We start from the raw sequence: 24,585 nt of genomic DNA on the forward strand, positions 1-24,585 counted from the left end.
CGCCATTATTCTATGGCTAGAAATTGGCCTCAATGATTTGGGATCGAGGGGGATTATCCCTCTTTATCCTGCCTCATCTCGTGTAGGCCTGGACAGCCTTCGTAGGTGGGCTCCATCCGTCGTCTACCCCGACCGCAAATGTGGCCGGTGTAGGCGCTTTGTGTTACCTCCTTTTGTCCTGGCTGGACTTACAATTAGACTAATTAATTACAATTAGAGTTACTCTGAACTGATATTAGTTACTAATAGGTATTATTATTTTTGGCACAAAACGGAAAACGGTGCCTGATGTAACCCCTTTACTACACCGATTGAAATTGTCAGTTATCCTTCATTTTTCGCTCTTCACTCGTCCTCAATAATCTAAAAATTGTTTTCCAATTGTACTTCGGAAGCACTTAAGGAATACTTCAGATTACATTATCGCGTTCCAATCAGAGAAATAGAGTTTGGAGTACTCTATATCTCTGGTTCCAATAAGCCTTGAACATTTTACTCTTAAAAATTAAATTTCCCCTTCATGCTTCATCCACCTACTTTCCGTGTTTCTCTGGGAGCTCGGAGGTGTTCTAATAATTGTTTAAGCTTGGAGTAGTTAAAGAGTAGAACAGTAAGTAGAACACTTCAGGAGCAGTGCCGGGCAATTGGAAAGCAGATTAATTCTAATCCTATTCCTTAAACAATTTGACGTATCTGTCAAATTGTTGACACCAATTTTTCTTTTTTTTGTTGTATTATTTTTTATAATTATTAGAATAGTTTTAAGCTGTAAAAACAAGTAAAATGGATAATTCCCTGACTAATTTTGGTAAGAAATAATCTTTCACATTTGGACCGTCTTTGTTGATAAATTGTTTTTTTAGAATTAACTGAGAGTACAGTTAAAATAGGAACTGATTCAGAAAATGGTTCTGAAAAAAGCGAAGCCATCGAAATATTAGGATATGGAGATGTAGAATCATCTTCGAGCAATAAATCTGACGACGACTTTGATAATAATTTACCCGAAACAGTTACACTTTTAAAACATGAAAAGACTGGTGCGAAAGTATATCTTATTGGCACAGCTCATTTTAGTAAAGAATCCCAAGATGATGTAGTAAAGGTAAGTAAATTATTGATATACTGTAATTTTAATTATACATGCAACTTGCTATCAAGCAGATGTCTCCTGTAACTGACGCTAAATCTTTTAGGTTATAAAAAATGTTCTTCCACATGTAGTTGTAATAGAATTATGCAGTTCAAGAACCAATATATTATCTCTAGATGAGGCAACTGTTTTAGAAGAAGCTAAAAATATTGATATGCAAAAAATAGTTTCTACTATAAGGTCTAATGGTGTATATAATGGTCTTATGTATCTTCTTTTACTTAATATGAGCGCACATTTAACTAAAGAAATTGGAATGGCTCCTGGAGGAGAATTTAGAGTTGCATATAGAGAAGTACATTTTATTTTAAACATATTTTAGAAATTTAGTATGTACAGTAGAGTTGTGTCTTTCCTGAACAAATCGCTTTAAACAATACCTGAGTTGGATTCAAGGGATTTAATTTCCTACAGTGTTGTGTTTACGGTTCATGATTCCGAGGACTGCTATGATGCGTAGAGAACTAGATGATATTGGAAACAAATGCGTCCAGAAATTCCGGTTTTGTTATCGCAAGGTTTTGAAAGTATTTATTTACAAATATAAATTAGCAATTGTACAAGTCACATCATGCGATTATGACTTGAACTTGAGACAGGGATGAAATTTCAACTTATTTCAACAATAAATCTGTAATTACATATGTCGATATCAGAATTGATTATAAACTTGACAGATATTTGTTAAAATAAATAAGGGAACTATTGCTTTTATACAAAATGATAATTAATATATTAAATATCTGAAGTACTTAATTATAGAGATGAATCAACGATTTTCGTATTGGTAGAAGAATGGAACTGAGTGTGCATTTATCAACTCCCAACACCATTGCGGCAGATTCGGAATCATGAACGAGTTCAAAGAATTGATTCCAATAGAGGAATTGGTATTGATGATTTGAATCCCTGAAAAGAGCGATTTAGCCCAGCTCTAATGTACAGGGTCATTTATATAACAATTTACCCTGCCTTATCTTGTAAAGACGTAACTTTTAGGAAATTTATTTGCGATTTCATAAAAATAAAAAATTGATTTGGGAATTTCGAAGATATAAACTAAACAAAGTGTTTTTTTTTATTGCAATTTATATATTTGCTTTGATAGCTTGCACAATTTTGATTTACCTATTTACTGATGTTTTCCGGCGTTAAATTTACTAAACAATTTAAATTCTTTGTTAATAAAAAATATAAAAATTTATTTTGTAATAATATTTTCATCATATTATTAGGCAACGAACATATACTCCAAGCAACCATGATATGTTACCTCAGTGATAGTACTAACCTTGTTCAATATTTTCTGTTTTAGCTCATACAAATTCATTGTTTACTTTATTTCTCAAAATCCCTATAGAAAGAACTACTACTATTGGGACTTATTGCGGATCATATAATTACTCCCTCACTAGAAAAATTTATTTAAAAAATATCTTATGTTTAAAAACAATGGGGTTATTATAAAACATCTTTTATAGTATATATTTTTTTTCTTAACCACTATTCGGCATCCTTCTTCCAAGTATAAACTTATACACAGTGTTTCTCTGTCACACCCTACTCTCTTCTATAATTTCCGAACTTTAAGTCTCGAAGACCCGAACTTTTGCAAGTTTTTGCTATGTCGACCAAATACCACCGTGTCCGCAATAAAATTTGCATGTATAACAATATAGAAAACCCTATAACTCACAAAATACTAATTCAAAGTTATCTCTTTATACCTGTGCCTAGTTTTATGCAAGGAACAAAAATGACAACCAAACTTTGGCATGTATACATATTTTACTTTCGATTGGTAATAAATTTATCCAAAAATTCAATAACTACATTCATGAAAAAAAAATAATAATTTTTGTTAAACATAACTGTGCAGGGAAATTGGATGTCGACCAAATCAAGTTTTGTTTATTAATACATTATATTATCAAAATTCAAATTTCATTAGAAAACTCGATGGGTGAAGGTCCATTTAAGTCGGGATCTGAGACTATTAATAAATAAATCAAAGTATAATAAGTAAATAAACCAAAACTGTCAAAGCAAATATGTATACAGAGTGTATGCGAAAAATTGGGAAATCTCGAAGCTGGAGATACTGGTGGCCAAAATGTTGCTGGTTTTAAAGATACAGGGCCTTCAATGTTTGAATTATATTTTGAAATTACTCAATAATTTTGAAAATTGTCAGAGTATCAACGAGAAAATTGGCACTATGTTGCTTGTATAGGGCGTCAGTTATGCCTTATTCCTTTGATAAATAGGGGAAAATTTTGTTTGGCTGTAGATAATTTAATTATACACAAGTTGTTAAGTAGTATTAGTTATTAAAAGTTGCTTAAACATGAAATGCATTGAAATATGTAGACGCAAATATCTCGATAACCAAGGGAGATATCGAAAACGAACAAGAGTAATTTTTTTATGAAGCGAAGGATATTCATTCAAATTTTCAATACATAATACCTGTAATTCTAAAGGTAAAAAGAATTTTCCCTTATTTATCAAAGAAATAGGGCATAACTGACGCCTTATACAAGCAACGCAATGTTAAAAATTCTTAATGTCATGTCAAAAAACATAATAGTGTCAATCTTTTTTGTTCATATTTTGAGTTTTCAAAATTATTGACAAATTTCAAAATAAAATTCAAACACTGAACGTCCTGTATCTTTGAAACCAGTAACATTTACATAAAGCATATTTGGCTCAATCGACTTATTTTGGTAACCAGTATCTCCAGCTTTGAGATTTCCCAACCTTTGACACCCACCCAGACACCCTGACACCTTGTATATTACTAATTACTCTTAATTAAAAAAAGCAATTTCAAGAAGTGACTAATATATTTATTTATTTATTTATTATTCCTAAAACTTGGTCATAGATAGAAAGGTTGAAAATTCAGGCTATCTGAAAACTAAACCGACAAACAAAGACACCATATTCTAGGGATGATTTCATATCGATTTGACATTGCCTTATCAAAAAATGTTTCCTAAGAAAATGTTCCTTTGAAATTGTTTTTTTTATTGGTCAGATATCTGTTTATCTAGAAGGATCAAACTGTGTTAACTCTTATACGGACAGCCTTTTGATGTAAAAGTGATCTTTTAATTGTAACCATAGGTGTCAAATTTGGGAAGGTTGACTGATATTTTTAATTATATTTTTTATTTTAACTTTTTGATATTTTTAAAATCTAAATCGAAAACTAACAGTATTCTAGATTAAAGAGGTACTATTGTCTTGAGTGGCTAGGGTATACCGTATGCAGAGAAATTATTTGAAATGTTTGTTTTTTTGCACGATAATTACAAAATTTCAAATTCTTTGCATTAGCAAAGTTGGCTTTGTGAATGTTATATTTAGAAATTAGTTTTTAATCAGTCTTTTTCTCCCACTCCTCAATAATTTAAATTGCCATTTGCTAAATACAAAAAATGTTTAAAAATGTTTACTACAGAAGAATATGCCGATATGCATTTAGTGTATGGCGAAATTCAATTAACTCTCAAGCAGCGGCACGTCAATATGCCCAAAAATTTCCGAATAGCAGACATCCTCTTCATGGCACTTTTACTGCCCTGCATCAAAGAATAAGAGAAACCGGATCAGTGATTCCTAAAAAACATGACACGGGGAGACATGCTGATATAAGTGAAAAACACAAAGAAGATATATTGTGAAGAACACGAAGAAGATATATTACTGGAACTTGAGGAAAATGTCGACATTAATGTTAGAAAGATGGCTGCAATGTATCCGAATATTTCAAAAACTACTGTAGAACTCTCCCAAATGTGACGCCTATGGTTACAATTAAAAGATTATTTACATCAAAAGACTGTCCATATAAGAGTTAACACATAACTTAAGTTTGATTTGAACAATTGACCCTTTCACTGCTCCAGATGTTTATTTGCTAAAAATTTATAGGACTCAAACCGTATATATTCGGAACCATGCATATTAGTGACTCAGTTGTTACAATTATTGGTATAGGGAATTTTCGCTGGAGAAGCTTATAGCGATTGTGGCAATTATTTTTATGGAAGGAGGTACTGGTAGTAATGCCAAGATTGTTCATCTCTTTTTCAGTTTTTATTTAGTATGGCTGTCGATATTTTTACGATTTTATTTAAAATAAAATCGTAAAAATATCTAGAAAATTGACAAAAAACTGGAAGAAATTTTAGCGAGGAGCGTAGTGATGGATCCTTTATAATAAAATATTAATAACTAAATTATTACAATTATTTTGATACCTTTAAACATATTTTAATTTTACACAACATAATGTAAAAATATAAGTAGTCTAACTGCTCCAGACAAGTAAACTCGCATGCGGTAAACTTTCGCACACGGCGCGGTAGCTACGTTCACATGTATTGCACAGCGAAAGGGTTAAAAGGGCCTTACCTCCCTTAGGAAGCATTTTTGGATAACATGATTTATGTCAAATCGATATCAAATCATCCCTAGAATTTGCTGTATTTGTTTGTCGGTTTAGTTTCCGGGCATGACCCTGTACATATGACATAGGATACAGTAATACCTTAATCTCGATATAACTGTTATGAAGAAACTACATTTCTTCTTTTTTCTGTTATGATAACGTAAACATTTTATGTTGTATTTTGTTTAGCTAAATAAAAAAAAATTGTGGATACGTAATGTATTTTATATTTTTTGTCAGTTGTCACATTTTTAATTTCAGGCTTTAAAAATTTCAAACTGTAATGTTCACTTAGGAGATAGACCTATAAATATAACTCTCAAAAGGGCCCTGGCAAGACTCACCTGGTTTCAAACGGTCAAATTAGCATGGCATTTGTTGACGTCCAAGGAACCTGTTAGGTATGTTGTTTCTTTATAGTTTTATTCCCTAGATATGTATATACGTACCTTCATATGTGACTGTTATATTTATTTTTTTAGAACTTGAATATTATATTTTTATTATTTCTGCTGTATTTTTAGTGTTGAGGATATCGAAAAATGCAAAAATCGGGACATGTTGGAACAACTACTGGCTGAATTGGCAGGAGAGTATCCAGCATTTAGAGAGGTTTTTCTTGACGAAAGGGACATTTTCTTGACAAATTCTTTGCAAATGGCAGCTCTGTCAAAGTGGAAACAAGAACTTGGTGGTGTGTAAAATTTTTTAAAATTTAATTGTCTCGTGTTACTTTAAATTATTTAAAATATTTCTTTCGGCAGTGTTCCAAACATTATAAATCACACAGATTTTGTTTCCGTAGGAGGTGAAGCTCAAGTGGAACCAATTAGAGTTGTTGGTGTAGTTGGAATTGGGCATGTTCCTGGTATAACAAGACTATGGCCTCAGGACCAGAAACCATTCCTTAGGGGTATTATTACAATCCCCCCTCCTTCAATAAGCTCCAGAGTCATTAAATATTCCTTCAAGATATCTCTGTTAGCTTTCGGCGGATTTCTCGTGTACAAATATGTGCCCATGCCGAGATTTCTCAGGGAAAATGTCCATGTGATTGTGCAGAAAGTGATAAGCAATGTTAAAACCGATATTGGCTACAAATACACTTTACACTGATTTTAACCGATTACAACTGGCTTAGCAAACGCAGTTGCTTTTTAAAGATTTTTTGTAAAAAAAAAACAAAAGTTCTATAGTGGTTTTCTCAGTTTTTCAATAAATAAAGCATACATTATAAATCTTTTATTTTTATCGGTGTCGATATAATGTAATACTCATTGTGCAAAATTGGTTTTTGTATTATAGTGTCAAATATGTATAATTGGCCGTTTCTGTTTCAAGGAAAGGATTGTGTTTTTCATCCATAATTCACATCCACACGTTTAAGTTTCTTTGGTACATATAATAAGCTATATTTAACTTTTGTATGTTACATTCCAGTTTCGTAGAATTTTATTGTTGGGTTTGAGGTTTTATATGTTTAGAATTTACTCATATTTACTCAGTCGTATGGAGGGTTCATACAAAACATTTTAAGTAATAATCATGTCTCGCAGTGATTTGAAAGTATTTTCAGATTTCTCTACAATGACAATAACGATTTATCATTTTATGCTTCAAAAACAGCAGTTATCACAGATTGCATACTTAATTAAAAAAATAACAAGTCTTCAATTCAGTTACAGTTCTGTATTATTTCAAACTATTTTTATAGACCGTTCAGGTTGGTAAATCTGTGGACACTTTAGCACTAAGTACATTATCAAATATAAATTTTGATGAAATAAGAATCTCTCTTTTGTTCAACACCTGCAGGGCTTTCTGAAAATTGCTAGGTAAAAGAAGTCTGTTCTTTTTGATTATTTCTTAAGAACACTCTCAACTTATGTACTTCTGCAACCTTGACACAAATTTTAGATTATGTTACATGAAACGAGGGATTTCTGATCGGCACACCTTTTTTTACACATTTGGACATACCAGAATTATAGTTAATGGGCTAATATACCTGGCACAACGAAACTTAAAATTCTACTGGATTATTTTTTCTTACTCTGAAACTTCCACACGTTTGTATTTCTATCGCATGGAAAATATTTTTTGTTTCGATGAATAAAACGAGATGATTTTAATATATTTTTGTTACTATATGTTGGTGTATATAAAATACATATTTGGTTGCTATTTTCCTTTTGTTTTATTATATATCCTTCAATTTTGGCAGTTTTCTAATTACTATTTACTATACAGAAAATTAAGTTTGATTTAAAATACGTTAGAACTCGAGAAAATGACATTGCGCTTTATTTAACACGTTCGCTGCCCATGTCGACACAGTGTTGGCGCTCAGGTTCGGTGACTAGTGCCCCTGCCGCATGTGTGTCGGCACTGACGGTTGAGAATATAACCACCCGCTTAGGAGCAGGCACCACGGTTGCGAACTAGATGTGGTAGGGGCACGTTGCTAAGACCCTTATAAGGTTACGCGCTTGGTCCGGGACATTTATTTTATTACAAGAAATGGCAGTTCCAGGGCCATCTGGGGCACAACAACTTGGAATAAGAAAACTAAAAAAGCTTACTGAAGATGAAATGCTGGCTTTGGCATATTATAGTGATTCGGATGAAGAACCTTTTCAAGATTCAGGGAGTGAGTGTAATGGAGCAGAAAAATTAGCGGAAAATTTTGCAGATGATTTAGGCAATCCACTGGAGCTACCGCTAGACATTCAAAATGAGGAATTAGACCCCGTTGAAACTTTATCATTTGTCGCCGACATTGGTGCGTCAGTGGGCATTAGGGATAATATATTAGGGTTTTTGGTCGAGACTTCTCGAAGCGAGATTTCCCTGGAAATCTGGCCTTACTCGAGACGAGAAAAAAGTGTCGAGAAATCGAGAAAACGAGAAATTTAAAAATCACACGCGTCTTAAGTTCTTGACTGGAGTTCGTTTCGTTCATGCTTTAGTTTACTTTGATGATTCTTATTTTTTTAATGTACAGGGCGATTCACTATATTTTGACCCCCCCCCTTTAACTTTTTTGTTTTAAGAGATAAAAAAATGTAAAATACAAAAGTTGCACGATTTTTTATGAAGTTTTCGAAAATGATAGTAGAAAAACAAGTGAAGTTCAAAAAAAATTGCCGCGGATGGTAACTTTGTTAATTTAAATGGAACACCCTGTATATTTTTACATATTTGGATAGAACGTTTCTTGTCGAGCATAGTCATATAGGCTTTGTTGGGTCCATCTCTAATAATAAACATAAAAACACACCACAGAAATGAGACAACCCCCAAATCCAAAAGCCAAAGGCTTGTGCGGAAGGGGGCTACACTTGAAAAAACGCGGACAAACACCCATTATCCATCGACATTGCCAGTGCCGACACCGGGGATCGAACCCGGACCAGAGTAGGAAGCCTAGCCGAGAAATGCTTGCCACCGCACTCTCGACCGACTGCGCTACCGTGGCGAGATAATATTAAAAAACAAAATGATGTTTTTTTTATTAAGAAAATAAGACATCTTGTAATTGTTAGACCTCTTTCAGGCATTTCTGCCTTTTTTCCAATTACCTAAGGATTTAGATTTAGTTGTAATATATTTTGACATATCGGACATTCATATAGTCCAAAATGCGTATAGATATTTTAAGTAAATCTCACTAGTTAGACCGTGTGGGGCCAATTACTCATGGACAATCTTATATATGGTAGGTCGTGACAGTGACAGGTAGTAATGTTATGATAACATTGTTATTGTTTAATACTTTGTATTAGTATTTAATTAAAATGGGTTACACAGAAGTAGAAAATTGAAATATTATTAGGAATTAAAATAAACTATGGAGAATATCTTAACCACTCTATCTTAATTCCTATAATATTTAAATTTTCTACTTCTGTGTAACCCATTTTAAATAAATAATAATACAAACTGTCAAACAATAACAATGTTGTCATAATATTACCTGTCACTGTCACGGCCTACCATATAACATTGTCCATGAGTAAATAAGCCCCTCACGGACTAATTAGTGCGATTTAGTTAAAATACTTATACCCATTTTGGACTATATCAATGTTCGATATGTCAAAATATATTGCAAATAAATCTAAATCCTTACGTAATTGGAAAAAAGGCAGAAATGCCCGAAAAACGTCCAACAATTACAAAATATTTTATTTTCTTAATAAAAAACGTTCTTTTCGTTTTTTAATATTATCTCGCTTATTGTTAGAGATGGACCCAACAAACCATATATGACTGTGCTCGACAGGGAACGTTCTATCCAAATGTGTAAAAATATACAGGGTGTTCCATTTAAATTAACAAAGTTAACATCCGCGGCCATTTTGTTTGAACTTCATTTGTTTTTCTACTATCATATTCGAAAATTTCATAAAAAATCGTGCAACTTTTGTATTTCACATTTTTTTATAACTCTTAAAACAAAAAAGTTAAAGGGGGGTCAAAATATAGTGAATCACCCTGTACCTAGTTATAAGTCTGTGTAGAAATTTTATTATAAGCAGATACCTAATGTTGAAGTGATAAATTAATAGGAAGAACGCTTCTGTATCTTTAAATTAAAGCTTTTTTTTTTTTAAGATTTCTTCGGTTAAATTCCTTATTTACTATTTATTTAATTAAAAGACTGCATGATTAATGATTATTAATAATTATTATTGGAAGAAAACTACGATTAAAAAACATTGAAATAAACATAAGTATATTGAAAGTGTTTAATAAAAAAACAAGTTAAAGGTTTTTAAGAAGAAACTCAAAGTTTAATTTAGTTTTGTTAGTAGAAGTAGAAACATAAGTAATTAATAAAAATACTGAATAAATAATAAATGTTAATGATGATTGTTAAGTATAATAGCATGTTTATATTTCGCATTGCAAAACCAAAATTATGACTTTTTTAAGTTTTAGAAATTTCTTGAGAATTTGAGAATTCCTGGGATTTCCTAGTGGAGAATTCTCGAGACCCGAGAAAAAAAGTAGACCGAGAAATCGGAAACCCTATAATATATTTTTAAGCAGTGCCACTGACGCAACATTTTTTGTTATATGTTTTTAAACTTAAAACAATATGATTCTATATTTTTATAAAAGTTGTTACTAATAATCCCAAATTAGTTGATTGGGATTGCCGAACTACATACGGTATTTGATGGGCAGCGAATGTGTTACGGGTTACTACTTTTGAATAGATGAACCGATTGTTAACCGCTAATTAAAACCCAAAACCTGATTGGATTTAATACTATATGAATCAGTAATTACACTGTAAAAGTAAGGGGGCGCTCAAAAATTACCTTGAAAATGAATTAATCAATTTTATTACTATTCTTAATAATCCCTATTTATAATTAAATTAACATAATCATGAAAAGTACAATAATAAATTAAACTAAAATGGAAATATATTAACCAAACGTTTTTTATTTAATCTTTATTTTAAAACTAGTTACGAAAATTCATTATGGGTGTACAGTTTACTATATCTGTCATTATTTATATAGTTTGAGAGACAGTCTACATCCTGAGTTAATTTTCGTAAACTCTTATGTGAGAACGGATGAGATATAACCACTAAAGTAAATCACTAAATGTCATTGCTACTCGATATTCAGTGACTACTGGCACAGAGCGAGTTACTAATCGGTAGGTATACAGTATAATACTAATCGGTAGTAACCAATACAAAAAAAAATGTTTCTCATTGGTAAATTGAGGTTGATTTGATAAATAGGGTTAAAGAACTGAGAATTATGGGATTTTTACGTTTATTAGGGAAGTTGGTCGCTTGTCATGAAATATAGTTACTACTTTGTTGCAAATAAAACTGAAAACCATTTCACTAATACAGATAATGCAGAAGTAATTAATATACAGGGTGTTTATTAAGCACTTGTACAAACTTTATATGGTGAATGGCTAATTTTAAGATTAAAAGTTCATATGAACAAGAGTCCACAACGGCTTGGTTATCGATATACAGAGCGTCCAAAAAAAATTGTTTGGTATTTTTATCACATTTTTGTATTGATAATGACAAACTGAAATATTGACTTAGTTTTTTGTTTAACGTTAGAGGGTGTCACATAGTGTTGTACCTGGATGTAAAAGCATAACATTTTTTTGTCACACTGTATGTTATTTTTGATTAAACATACCTATTCTCCATTCAATTTCACGTACAAAAGATACTCCTAGTATATGTCGCTGAAAGCAGCCGTTGAATCGTCAAGAGTTTTTGAAAAACAAGTAAAAAAATATGTCTTATTGATTGTATTGCGATGTGACAAACTTAGATCATTTACAAGTCTACTTCTACAAATAAGTTAATAACATTTACAATAATTGCTGAAACAAAAAATTTTTTTTGGACGTTCTGTATCTCAAAAACCAAGTCGTTGCGGACTTAATAAACGCCCTGTATATCCACTAATTAAGAATCTTTACTTTGAATTTCAACAAAGTTGTTTAAAAGCATTTCAAGTTCGCTAGAATAGAAGCGAACCACAATAAGTTTCAACAACATTACTATAGCAACTTACTGCAAGTTATCACTAAAAGACACGTTGCAGTGGGATGGGATTACTTGGATAGCTGTAACTTTTCTCAAAAAAATCGCAACAAAGTTTCAGTCTAACGTTGATATAATTTTTGTTCATGACTTGCACTACTTTTAACAGTATTAAATTTGTCAATATTTTAATGTAACCACTGTAATATGGCGTTTCTAAGATAGGTAATACGATATTTCAAATTTGGTATTTTCTATAATGTCTGTGATTGGTCGTACTTTTCTATTTAGCGCTTTTCTTTTTGCTATTTGCAACTGTTTGTTTTTTCTTCACACGCGGATGGCTGTATTATCTATTTTGTGTGGATGTCTAGGTAACAGTATATGTACATTTTGTAGTGAGTCTCATCTTTACAATGAATGATGCAGAAAGAATAATCATGTGAATTGACTTACGAGAATAATAAATAATTCTTTGAGTTGAGGCATCAGATCAGTATCAAATATGAAAGTAAGTAAATACCTAATATCTATTATAATAATTTAAGCTTTATAAACATTAAAATCTTGGAGGCATGAAGAAAATGTCAACAAGCGTTCATTTTATTGGTGGAGTAAGAGCTCTTTCACATTATCCGTTTTTTTAACGGACCGGTAAAATTACCGGATACTGCAGGAATAAACTGAGTTGTATTTGAGCATTCACACTTATCGACGTCCACAAAAAAATCGGTGCGGTATGGGTGCAGCTACATACATCGTTGGCACACTGATAAGATTGACTACGATGCGAATGTACGAAAAACATCGTAATCTATGGGGCACCTAAGATTCGTGATTACACCCATCACTTTTTGAACTCCAGCTCAAGCTTTAAGTTCATTTCAAATTGTATTGTATCATAAATCGGTTATACCGGTAGAAAATAGTTATAGTTTAGATGTTTGAGCTCCTTTCGGGTGTTCTGGTTGAAGCACTCCTCATGTATTCTTACGTCTTACGGCAAAACAAGATGGTTCTATGTCGGCAAATAAGCGCCCAATGCAAAATGTATCTAAACGAGAAGGAGCGTCGTGTACCAGGAGCTTGATGTTCATATCAACTTTGTTGTTAGTGCATTAGAATCAGTTTCAAGAGTCAAACAGGATCTCATTAGGTTTTAAATAAATTAATTTTGAATCTTATGTAAGTATTATAGGAATGTACTACAGGGTGTCCGGTAAGTACCTCCTAATCTCTCGGGAGTGTATAGGGGAGGTCAAAATAAAACTAGTCCTTCCTATATTTTTTTTTCCTAATGTGCCCCCTAACGGAGTTATGGGGGGTCAAAGGGGTACCTAGAAATTAACGTTTAGGGTTATAACTTTGAAACCACCCTGTATATTTTAATAAAATTTTCGTACGTTGTATTACACATGGAGCTCTACGATTTGATGCTAAAATCAACTTTTTGCTATTATCAGGTGTCCAGAAACGGACTGGCCCTATCACAATTTTTCTCAAAATTTTGACAGAAGTAATTTTATCAAACTGAAAATATTATTATTAGATACTCTGAAGGTTTTTCTTTAAAAATGGTACTCTTTATTTATTTCGAAAAAATGAACGGTTTGCGAGATAAATCGGTTTTGAAAAAAATTGGTAACAAATACAACAACAATTAAAATTTATTTTTTTACAATAAAATCATTCCCGCTAGTGCCAGCCTACAGATTCACCATAAACATTTACTGGTGGTGAATTAAGGGAATGAATAATGCCGTTTCTTGTAAAATCAACATCTATGACCAAAATACATCTACAAATTATTATTGCTCTTGTCTCCATGGAGTTCTTTTCTATTGTTTTCGTTGTTAGACCCTGTTGATTTTAAAGTACTTGTCAAAGGCGCGTGACAGAATAAAAATTCAATTTTATTGTGGTATTCGTTTTAAGCCGTTAGAAATAACATTTAAAAATGGAAGAATATTCCTGTGCAGAATATGCTGATATGCACCTAATTTATGGGGAAGCATTATGCAACTCCGTGGAGGCAAGAAGACTTTATGAGGAAAGGTTTCCGGGTCGACATTTGCCGAGTCCAAAAACTTTTGAAAGAGTTGATCGTAGTTTAAGAGAAACAGGTAAAAAAAAATAGTGAAAAACGTTAGTGAAACTAATTTCTTCCGAATCCTTTATTTAGGAAGCTTTTTGCCACGCCGTGGTGGAGCAGGAGCCCCGAGGAGAGTACGAGACCCTCATGTAGAGGAACAAATATTGGAAGACGTTGCTAATAATCCTTCAAATAGCATAAGGAAGCTTGCGGCGCAAAACAATGTTACAAAATGGGCTGTACATGAAACTCTGAAAGAACAATTGCTTTACCCGTACCACATCCAAAAAGTACATGCTATGTCTCCAGATGATTATCCAAAAAGACTTCAATACGCCAATTGGTTTTTACAGCATCATATTCGGAATCATAATTTTGGTACATCTATTTTGTTCACCGATGAAGCAGGTTTTACAAGAGACGGCATAATTAATTCGCATAATCTACATGTCTGGGATGAAGAAAACCCTCACGCTTTAGTTCAAACTCGCTACCAACAAAGGTTTATGGTGAATGTGTGGGCTGGCATTATCGGGAATCATTTGATTGGTCCATTTATTCTGGAGCAAAGACTTAATGGTGCTCTTTATTTGCAATTTTTAGAGGAAAATCTAAATATTTTGTTAGAAGAAGTGCCCCTTCAAATAAGAACTGAAATGTGGTACATGCATGACGGTGCACCACCCCACTTTGATCGTTTAGTACGTCAACATCTGACGAATGTTTTTGGTGATCGATGGATAGGTCGAGGCGGACCTGTATTATGGCCACCTAGGTCGCCCGACCTAAACCCATTAGACTTTTTTCTGTGGGGTCATTTAAAAAATAACGTTTATTCAACACCCGTAAATAGTAGAGAGGAACTTCTGCTGAGGCTAACACAGAACTGTGACCATCTCCGCAATAATCACGGAATATTATTTCAAGTGCACCGGGAAAACATTCGTAGGATTAGAAAGTGCATTGAAGTACGGGGTGCTCATTTTGAACATCTACCGAAGTAACATTTAGGTACCTTTGTTCATTGTTGAATGTTCTTTGTTGCATGTCTTGTAAGTAAGTTATTTTTCAAATGTTATTTTTAATTGGTCACTACTTGCTCATAAAGTATAGCCAACCCGTTCAAAGATTTCTGGACTTGATAAAGTTAAAGAAATTAAATGCATGAAATAATATGTAAAAAAAATAAATTTTAATTGTTGTTGTATTTGTTACCAATTTTTTTCAAAACCGATTTATCTCGCAAACCGTTCATTTTTTCGAAATAAATAAAGAGTACCATTTTTAAAGAAAAACCTTCAGAGTATCTAATAATAATATTTTCAGTTTGATAAAATTACTTCTGTCAAAATTTTGAGAAAAATTGTGATAGGGCCAGTCCGTTTCTGGACACCTGATAATAGCAAAAAGTTGATTTTAGCATCAAATCGTAGAGCTCCATGTGTAATACAACGTACGAAAATTTTATTAAAATATACAGGGTGGTTTCAAAGTTATAACCCTAAACGTTAATTTCTGGGTACCCCTTTGACCTCCCATAACTCCGCTAGGGGGCACATTAGGAAAAAAAATTATAGGAAGGACTAGTTTTATTTTGACCTCCCCTATACACTCCCGAGAGATTAGGAGGTACTTACCGGACACCCGGTATACATCTGACTATTAGAAACTGTTTTCAATGGCTCTAGGAACAAAGTTAATATTGCATCCGAAAACACAGTCACACTCCGAGACATGTCCACGCCTTGAAATAATGATATATATTTTTTGTCAATTGAAATACTATTTATTGTTAATAATATATATATTTGGCTCTAAAAACTATTACAACAATTTCATATATACAATATATATAATAAATGTGGAAGACTTTTTGGCAGGATTATTTTAAGTACTGTTTTGTATACTGTATGCTGCCACTTTGATTAATGTAAAGTAGGGTTTGTATTACTCAACATCTGCCGCACAGCGGAATCCTAAATTCGCGGCAGAGCTATCTTTGGTATTAAAGGACCTTGCTGCACATCTGTATCTCCAACAGTAAGATTCGTGGCACAGAAAAGAGCCTCCCTTTTTCACTTTTGAATCCTAAAATTATTTTCTGTTAATCTTCTGCTGCAAACTGACATTTGCAAAGATGAAGAAATACTTTAAGTACTTTATATCCTCAGAGTAAAACATTTGAAAATACATTAAACTTTTAAATTTACAATATTTTCATATAGTACCGACAAAAGCAGGCAATTTGGAGATGTTTGGAGCTGGGCAACCTGGCTCTTTGAAAAACATCATATTGTCTGGAAACACGAACTAATCTAGATACTAGGTCGTAAATCAATATTTCTTCAGTCCACTCGAATGTGATTATACCACTAGCCCCCAAACAATTAACAAAAGATGCTAGTTCAGCGCTGCCATGTAAATATGCAGTTTTATGAGCAGAGTAAAGCAAAGCCCGCTTTTATTTTGCTTCTTCATAAATTTCTTACTGTTTTGCGATAACAATTCTATGAAATTTTTAATTTTTTTTTTAATTACACCAGCTGATCATACTTAAGAAAGTGGGAAACTTTGTCTTTAATATTATGTTCGTGTTTTTTTCAGATGTACTCACAGGGTCGTCGAGCCAATTATCCGACGTCCATTCCCAAACATTACCAGCCATGTTATAAAGACCAAATTTGTTTGGTGGAAATTCATCTACTGGACAAGTGAAAATATACCCATCTTCTGCTGTATTTATATGTGGAAATTCTCCTTGCCAAATATTTGCCCTATAATATAACAGAAATAATGTAAGGTTCATCTATTGGGTTGGGGAATAAGTAATGTCCATTTTTTTTCAAATGTGGAGTTGATTCAAGTGCTCTTCATCAAATTCAACAGGGTGTCCAGAACAATTCATGGCTTTAAGGTTGAAATCACCTTCTTTAAAATGCGAAAATCATCGATTGGCCGTTTATTCATTCATCACATCATTACTATCTACAAATCAAATTTTCTGAGCAGCTTGAGAGTTTTTCCTAACTCCATTAAAAACAAAAAGAAGCAAGTGCCGAAAATGGTCAAATTTATCAACTCGACGTTCTATTTCAAAGGAATGAAAATTGACAAAAATTAAATTGAACAAAGCAACCAAAAACACAATCTGATAGAGCAATAAGTCCTCTTTCAAATGTGTCAATTTGACAATGCGTTTAATTTTTATGTGGACTTTTTAATTTGAAAAGAAAACGGACACTTCTTATTATTGCCCAACCCATTACTTTCCACAATTCCACATCTTAAAACAATCTTTTTCAATTGTGGTTTTTCTCTACAAGGGGTCATGTTTAATACATGATAGTATATACCAAAATAAACAAAGAACATTGTTCGATAATTTTCGTCCCTGCTAAGGAAATATGAATTAAATTGGGAAACTTTCAACATGTTCCTGCTTGATTAGAATGTACTGTTGGGACATTTTCGATTTATTATTAGCTGTAATCATAAATTTACAAGTCACAAATTGTTTCTATTTCATTGAATGCAAACAAACTGTTTATATTTTCATGACTAACGATCTTTTTTGTTATCAGTATTTACTTTATGCATAATCAATGACAATATATTGTTGTTACCAAATCAAACAAAAAAAAAATGAAGATAATATTTTACCAGTGCTTTCCTGTCGCATTTAATTTGTTTCCCCAAGGATACAATTTTTGTCTTAATCCTGATCTGCAAGCCATTTCCCATTCTGCTTCTGTGGGTAACCGTTTTCCTAGATATTCACAATATTTCACAGCATCGTTCCATGAAACATGAATCACTGGATAATTCATTTTTTCTAAAAATTCATTAAAGATAACTAGGACTGTGACAAAATTCACAATTCACTAAGGTGTTACATTTCGAATTCCTCAGGCTGACATTTCGGAAACAAAATAGACACTTAAGAATAATTGTAAACGCATAAAAATTACAATTTCTTCGAAATCAACTTCTATAATCAGCAACTTTCTCAGTTTCAGTGCAGATAGTACATTTGCTTTAGTTTGTACTTATGTTCTAAATTGTTTATGGACTGAAGCAGTCCAATGTAAAGTAATATTTTATAGAATGTGGAGTTTAAATACCTTGATTTAAATAAGAAAATTAGTTGATTAAAATCATTACAATCCTGATACCAGCATATAGATGACGAAGCTGACCGAAGACATTTTTCCATGACAAAAATTTTCAAAAGTAGTACATCACTGGTTTTGAATCAGAAAGTACGGCTTGACCAAACTCATTTTTGTACGTAAGATGTGCAGTATAAGTGACAAAAAGAGAAGACCTTAAAAGCTGGGCAGTAGATTCAGACAAAGAAGAAGAACGTTACAACTACACTATTGAAACTTGCGGATAAGATGAGTTTGGTAAAGCTGTACTTGTTTAAAGATCAAGTTGTTATAACTTCTTCAAACTGCCTATAATGTTGAAGAATGGCATTTGTATTCAGACTTTGTCATTTGCAAGTACCAGAGCCGGGTAAAATACTTTCAAAATGTATTTAAAATACAAATTACAAAATACTAGTACGAAAGTATTTTAAAATACTTAAAAACAAAATACTTCTTTGGCAAAGTATTTTAAATATAAGTTACTTAGTATTTAAAATAGTATTTTATGTAAGTCGAATATTAAATATATTGAAAATATTCATTAACAGTATTTAAAATATTTTTGTGAAATATTAAATCTGAAACTATTAAAATGTGACTTAAACAAATGTACTGCATGTGCAAGGCAAGCCCGATTTCAAGATAAAATATAAAAAAAATATTTTCATTTGGATTACTACGATGCAGAATATTTAATTCATTCATAATCTTTTATTAGTTTTTCTCAGTATAGCCCACTAATGATAAAAAAAATAATTTTACATTTTGATGATTTGACTACTGACTTGACTAGTGATTATAGTGACCTAAAAGGTAGTAGACAGAATAGCAATAACACAATGCACATTGCAGAATGTAGAGTAGAATGCGCTAAATCCAGACGTGCAGGTGCGTATTTTTTTTAGCCTGTCACCTGTCGTAACAGGCAAAAAGTATTTGTTTTTGGTAGGTATTTTAAATACTTCGAGTAATTTAAATACTCAATAGTATTTAAATTACTTTTATAAGTTTTTAAATACTTTTTTCAAATACAAAATAGTTATTAAAATATTTGATATACAAAATATTTTTGGGGTTACAAAAAAACTATTTGGTATTTTTTTTTTGTCAAAATACTCCCAGCTCTGGTAAGCACTAAAAAATATTTATAGAATTTGATATCTTTGGGTTTTTAAGATCAAGCTGAAGAATTTTAAAATGAACATCCTGTATATTGGGATAAGTAATTAAATATTTTTGAATACCTTGTATGGTGGAATCTGGTCCCTCAGGATGTTTCCAAGAAACTCCACTCATTTTAATCCACCACGGAGCTTGTACAGCTCTTACATCTTGATATTTATTCCTGTCTTCCTCGGGAAGCGACATTTCAAAGATAAAGCTATCACCAAATATTTCAGCCTCAGTTTTGTACCCTGTTTTTTTAACAAAATCAGAAAAATGTTGATTAGAAACCTCATACTTATCTAAATAAAACGAGTTAAGCGTTACGTTTCGTAAAGGACCTTCATGGTCACTTTCAAAAACAGGCTTGTTGGTTCCCATTTCAAAAGTTGCCTTCTCAATAAGCACCATATTCGATGTATGAAAAGCTTGGCTTTCTTTATTGTCGTTTGCTAGGTCGTTTGACTCTCGTGAATACTTCTCGCTAGGGTTTTCATTATCTCCACATTGACCATTCCGATTCAAATTGCAACCACAATCAGCATCACTAGATATAATAATACTAAGTACTGTATATAAGTATAAATATAAGTACATTTTGGAAAATATTAGTAAGCTGAGTTATTTATTTTAATAATTATTACATTTATTTGATATACCAAATTGTTTTTTTATTACTTGCCAATTAACTATAAAGTGTTAAAACTAATCTCAGCAGCAGTTTTGAAAGAAATGAAACAAAAAATAACGAACTAACATATTTTAGACATTGAAAAAACAGATTAGGGTTATGTTTTTGAAAGGAAGGATGCTAAAAAAAAGTTTAAACGTCAAATTGCCAACATTGCACCACGTAGTAGGCAACCAACTTCTATTCGAAGGCACAGTAACTGGGTTAGTCTATGCTCGATCGTTCTGACCACTGATCTTATATTCACTAGATTCGGCATGTCAAAGACATGTTTGTTTTGTAAACGGAGAGGATTTTAAAAGTACTTTGTTTTGATTGGTTGCTTATTGGAGTATATACTGTGTTTCCTAATGAAGAGAGCAGAGGCCCTAGATAATTAAAATATGTAGAGGCGTGTCTAGAGGGGAACTAGACCTTTGGAGCCCGTTGGGGAAAATGAATATGTAAATGTAATCGCAAATGAACAGTATATAAAATAAATTTTTATGATTCTCACGAGTATATAAAGTATTTTGTAAATGTAAGTACACAGTCATTCTAGTACCTGCGCTTGAATACGGCTCTATTCTAACTTCTTTTTCTCGGAGTTCTATTTGGTTCTATTAAGACTAAGATTTAGAATTAATATTAGGTATGGTAAAGTTACGGCTAAGCATTGAGTGAGAATACTATTCCTCTCTCAACGGGCTAAGTTAAAACTAAGATCTTTTTGTAAACTCATCGTTAGTCATCATTAGAAGTTAAAGTATAGAATACAAACTTTCAACATGACGTACGTCATAAGACCTCTTTAGGACTATGACTGGGTTAGGGTTTTTATAAACGTGTACATTGAAGTCTGAAAGTTTAAGGATTTCTCCTTTTCTGAATATTTAACAAACCATATGTAAACAAATTAAATAAAGTAGAATAGAATTTGTTAGTTAGAATAAAGACAAAATATTAGACAATGTTTATTGTTATCTCATAAATATCTACATTAATTTATTCTTAATTAGAACTTAAAATAACCACAATTCTACTTAATTATAGTAAAATTATTCCGGTTGTAATAATTTTGTAAAACGATCATGTATCTGCCAAACTTTATAAATAGGCAGGTTTTTGTAGAACTGATTTTCTTTTAATCACAATAATGTGAAAATGGGTTTTAACCATATCGACATTTTCTTAAATTTGGTCCACCAATTAAGTAAAATGACAAAATAAAACAAAAACAATGCATCATTTAATTTTTCTTAGTGGACTTTTTAGTCTTTTCCTCATTCTTAGTTGGACCAGCAACTGCTGTGGCTTGAGGGCTAGAAATGGCCAATCCTCCTCTTCCTACTAAAGCAGTTCCTTTTGGTGCTGCACCAGCTACTCCACCAGGACCGGCCAGAGCAATAGCTCCAGGAGCAGCTTGGGCTGTGCTTGGTTCTGACTCTTTTTGAGGACTTGAAGCTATGAAATAACCAACAGATGATATTAATATAGTGCATAGAAAGATTATTAAATATAAGAAAATAGTGAGAGTAAATGATGAAAAACAAGGGATGTAAGCAGTGGCGGCTGGTACGTGGGGGCTCAGGGGCGGCGCCTCCCCTAGAAATTTTCAGAGTAAAAAAATTAAATTTAAAATTTAGTTTAAAATGTCATCTGGATAATTGAATAGATTAGCCTTATGAAACACATTAAAATTGAAATGTTAAATTTGTAATGTGCAAGCTCCTCGCTCTTACATCTGTAAAGTGTTTACGACGGTGGTCATGGTTACCGTCGCGCAACAGTGAAAGACGGAGTGGGAGTAGAGCATATTTACTATGCCAACCAAATAGTAGCTATTCATGTTTTTTTTTTCTTACTAAACGTAATTTGTTCAGGTGTGGTGTAAAATTTTGTAAATTACGTATTACTTCTTGTGTGTTCTTTTCAAGATTGTAAATGTTTAAATTGATTGATTGATTGATTGATTGAGACAGACTAACAGTAATGGTACTTATTGAAAAATCAATGGTGCGAGAAATACTAAACTTTATAAAGTAAATGAATAGTTTATTACGGACAAAAGCAGAAGAATAGACTTTCACTATAAAAAATAATGTTGAACACATTTCCCTATATTTCAATAGTACTTAAAATAAAACTGCCCAATTATATTTAATTTTTTTTTTAAACTTTGTACCTAAATTTTTCCGCTCTCTCTGGTATAAAGTTTCGAGCCGACACTGGATGTAATCTTACTCGCTGGTTGGTATGTCATAGGTAAGTTAATAACATAATGGTGCAGTAATTGGTTAGATTAAAACCATATCCCAGAAATATAAATTTATAAACGGGAAAAGGTTTAATGGCAAAAGTTAATTGATACCTAATTAAATAATTAACTTGTTAGTTAATACAGGCTATGCCTCAGGTAAGGACCTTATACATAATTTATCTTTATTAGAGTCTATATTAGGTAATTACAAAACAAATATTTTATCTGATAAATATATAGAATAACATACCTACCGACTGCGTCGGCTGCCATAATACCAGAAAAAAAAAACGTTAAATTTTGTACTTTAACAGTGCAAAATGCGATAAAAGTAGGTCAAACCTCTTCTCTTTTTAGAGGATTGTAAGAACAACATTGTAATCGATTTCTCTTTGAACTTACCTTCATTATCTTTATTATCATCAGCATCATCTGCTTTTGCATCTATAACGACAGCGTCGTTCTCAAAGTCGTCTCCATCAAAAGAAAAATATGGTTCACTGGGGGCAGAATATCTAAATTGTCCAATTGGTTGAAAATCTTCCGTGCCGATGTTTATTGGAAATCCAGATCTAAACAAAGCTTGATCTGCGCTTGGCTGGTTCAAGCCAATGTAATTTTCAGGTAACTTTGCCTCCGAGTTCAAATCTTGCACGTTAGAAATTTGCCCCGTCACAGCATTCCTTAGTAAAAGCGTTTGGACTGGAATATTGTTTATATCAATTTCGCTTTGCTTATCAAGATTTTGAGACTGTGGATACAACGGGAGTTGTATTTGTTCGGGTTGGTTTTGCGTATATTTGAGATTTAATTCCCGATTGTTTGGTAGGGGGAAGTTGGTAAAGAGATCTTCTCCATTGAGGATGAAGAAACGATGTCCAGGTTTCAAACTCGTTCCGGGGATTAGTTGCGGGTTTCTGTCACCAGCTGCCAGTACATCAGCTTCTCCTGCAGACTTGGTGGGGTATTCGAATTTGCCTTCGTTGAAGGTTTCCAGTTTTTCAGGTTTTCGTGCTGAAAGATTAAAGAAACATACTTATGGACAGGGCATTCCCAAACAATTATCATTACTTTAACGTAATTGCAACTCTCAAAGCGATAATAAAGTGTTTGGTCGTCAATCATAACTACCCAAAAACAACATTGTTAGGTTTTGTCTACTAAAGTAGGAAATGATTTTCTGATAGTTAAGGTACAGTCCATACGATATTTATTGAGAGAGAATTCCAAGAAGACCCCTCAGCGCCACTTTATTGGAATTAACCGCATTTGACACCCGAGGTAGGAAGACATTGGCGGCGGGGCGTTCACCGTAGCAGCTTGCAGTGTATACTGTGTTTTGCAGTTACGAAGGCATGTTTCTTCGTAAATGTATCGTCCTGTGCATTTTAAATGTAATTTTATTAAAATAAATTAATACAGGTGAAAAATAAATGAAATGAATTTAATTCCCAGTCGAAGTTTAACATGTACATATAATTATTTTAAGACAATTTTTCGGAATAAAAATTTCAAGGCACGCCTCTGCCGCGATAAATTGTTACAGTGGTTCCAATAATAGAACTTTATTGGCTTAATTTTTTCTTGGAATTCTATCTCAACAAATATATATTGTACGGACTATTTCGTTATTGTTTGTAAAGTAACAGGTTGATGACAACTAATAAGATGCTAAGTCAAGGAATATATTTGGTAACATATTTTTCATTTAAGGCATCTGTTACTTTGATGTGTCCTCATGTGGTATAGATTAGTTACGATTAAAGTTTACATTGTGATTACTAACTTTAAAGTTACATTACAATCACCCGGTTACCTAATTCACAATTACTTCTATTTTTAACCTTATCTGGAACACTATGAATTTTAATGAAATCCACAATTATAGTTACTACTTAATAATGACATTTAAGTAAAAGTCAATCAACACAAAGCAGTGGCGTAGATATTAGGTAGCTGGGTACATTTTTGTACGCCACTGACTCGACTATCTTTGATGTCTTTTACCGTTTAAAAATACAAATTAGAAATTTGTAAAGGTACGTTTAGATAAGTGCAGAATTTATTGAAATGATTTTACAAATTGTAT

General features: G+C 32.4%; 3 protein-coding genes across 4 annotated transcripts in view; 1 reads left to right on the top strand and 2 right to left on the bottom strand.

Moving 5' to 3' along the window:
• The first annotated feature begins 668 nt into the window (after positions 1-668).
• LOC108910242 (traB domain-containing protein) lies at positions 669-7,777 on the top strand. The gene is made up of 6 exons (XM_018714799.2): positions 669-808; positions 864-1,105; positions 1,197-1,448; positions 5,877-6,016; positions 6,140-6,309; positions 6,421-7,777. Exons 1-6 carry the CDS (start codon positions 784-786, stop codon positions 6,729-6,731), a joined length of 1,140 nt encoding a protein of 379 aa, XP_018570315.1. The 5' UTR covers positions 669-783; the 3' UTR covers positions 6,732-7,777.
• An 8,265-nt stretch (positions 7,778-16,042) lies between these two features.
• On the bottom strand, positions 16,043-20,416 carry LOC108910235 (sulfatase-modifying factor 1). 2 transcript variants are annotated; one of them, XM_018714791.1, is made up of 5 exons: positions 20,324-20,416; positions 19,647-20,113; positions 17,912-18,083; positions 16,866-17,025; positions 16,043-16,339 (listed from the first exon to the last, which is right to left on the bottom strand). In XM_018714791.1, the coding sequence occupies exons 2-5, from the start codon at positions 19,975-19,977 to the stop codon at positions 16,199-16,201; spliced, it is 804 nt and encodes a 267-aa protein (XP_018570307.1). In that variant the 5' UTR covers positions 19,978-20,113; positions 20,324-20,416; the 3' UTR covers positions 16,043-16,198. The 2 variants fall into 2 exon arrangements, with proteins under 2 accessions (XP_018570307.1, XP_018570306.1); XM_018714790.1 differs by lacking the exon at positions 20,324-20,416 and having other exon boundaries at positions 19,647-20,317.
• A 781-nt stretch (positions 20,417-21,197) lies between these two features.
• The window catches only part of LOC108910241, a 37,490-nt gene continuing 34,102 nt past the window's right edge, over positions 21,198-24,585 (bottom strand). The window contains exons 4-5 of the mRNA XM_018714798.1: positions 22,899-23,510; positions 21,198-21,700 (exon numbers count right to left, since the gene is read on the bottom strand). Coding sequence (XP_018570314.1) covers positions 21,486-21,700; positions 22,899-23,510 — 827 coding nt within the window. The 3' untranslated portion in view covers positions 21,198-21,485. The remainder of the gene's footprint in view (positions 21,701-22,898; positions 23,511-24,585) is intronic.

Source organism: Anoplophora glabripennis, unplaced genomic scaffold (assembly GCF_000390285.2).
Source record: "Anoplophora glabripennis isolate ALB-LARVAE unplaced genomic scaffold, Agla_2.0 scaffold409, whole genome shotgun sequence".
NCBI classification, from domain to species: domain Eukaryota; kingdom Metazoa; phylum Arthropoda; class Insecta; order Coleoptera; family Cerambycidae; genus Anoplophora; species Anoplophora glabripennis.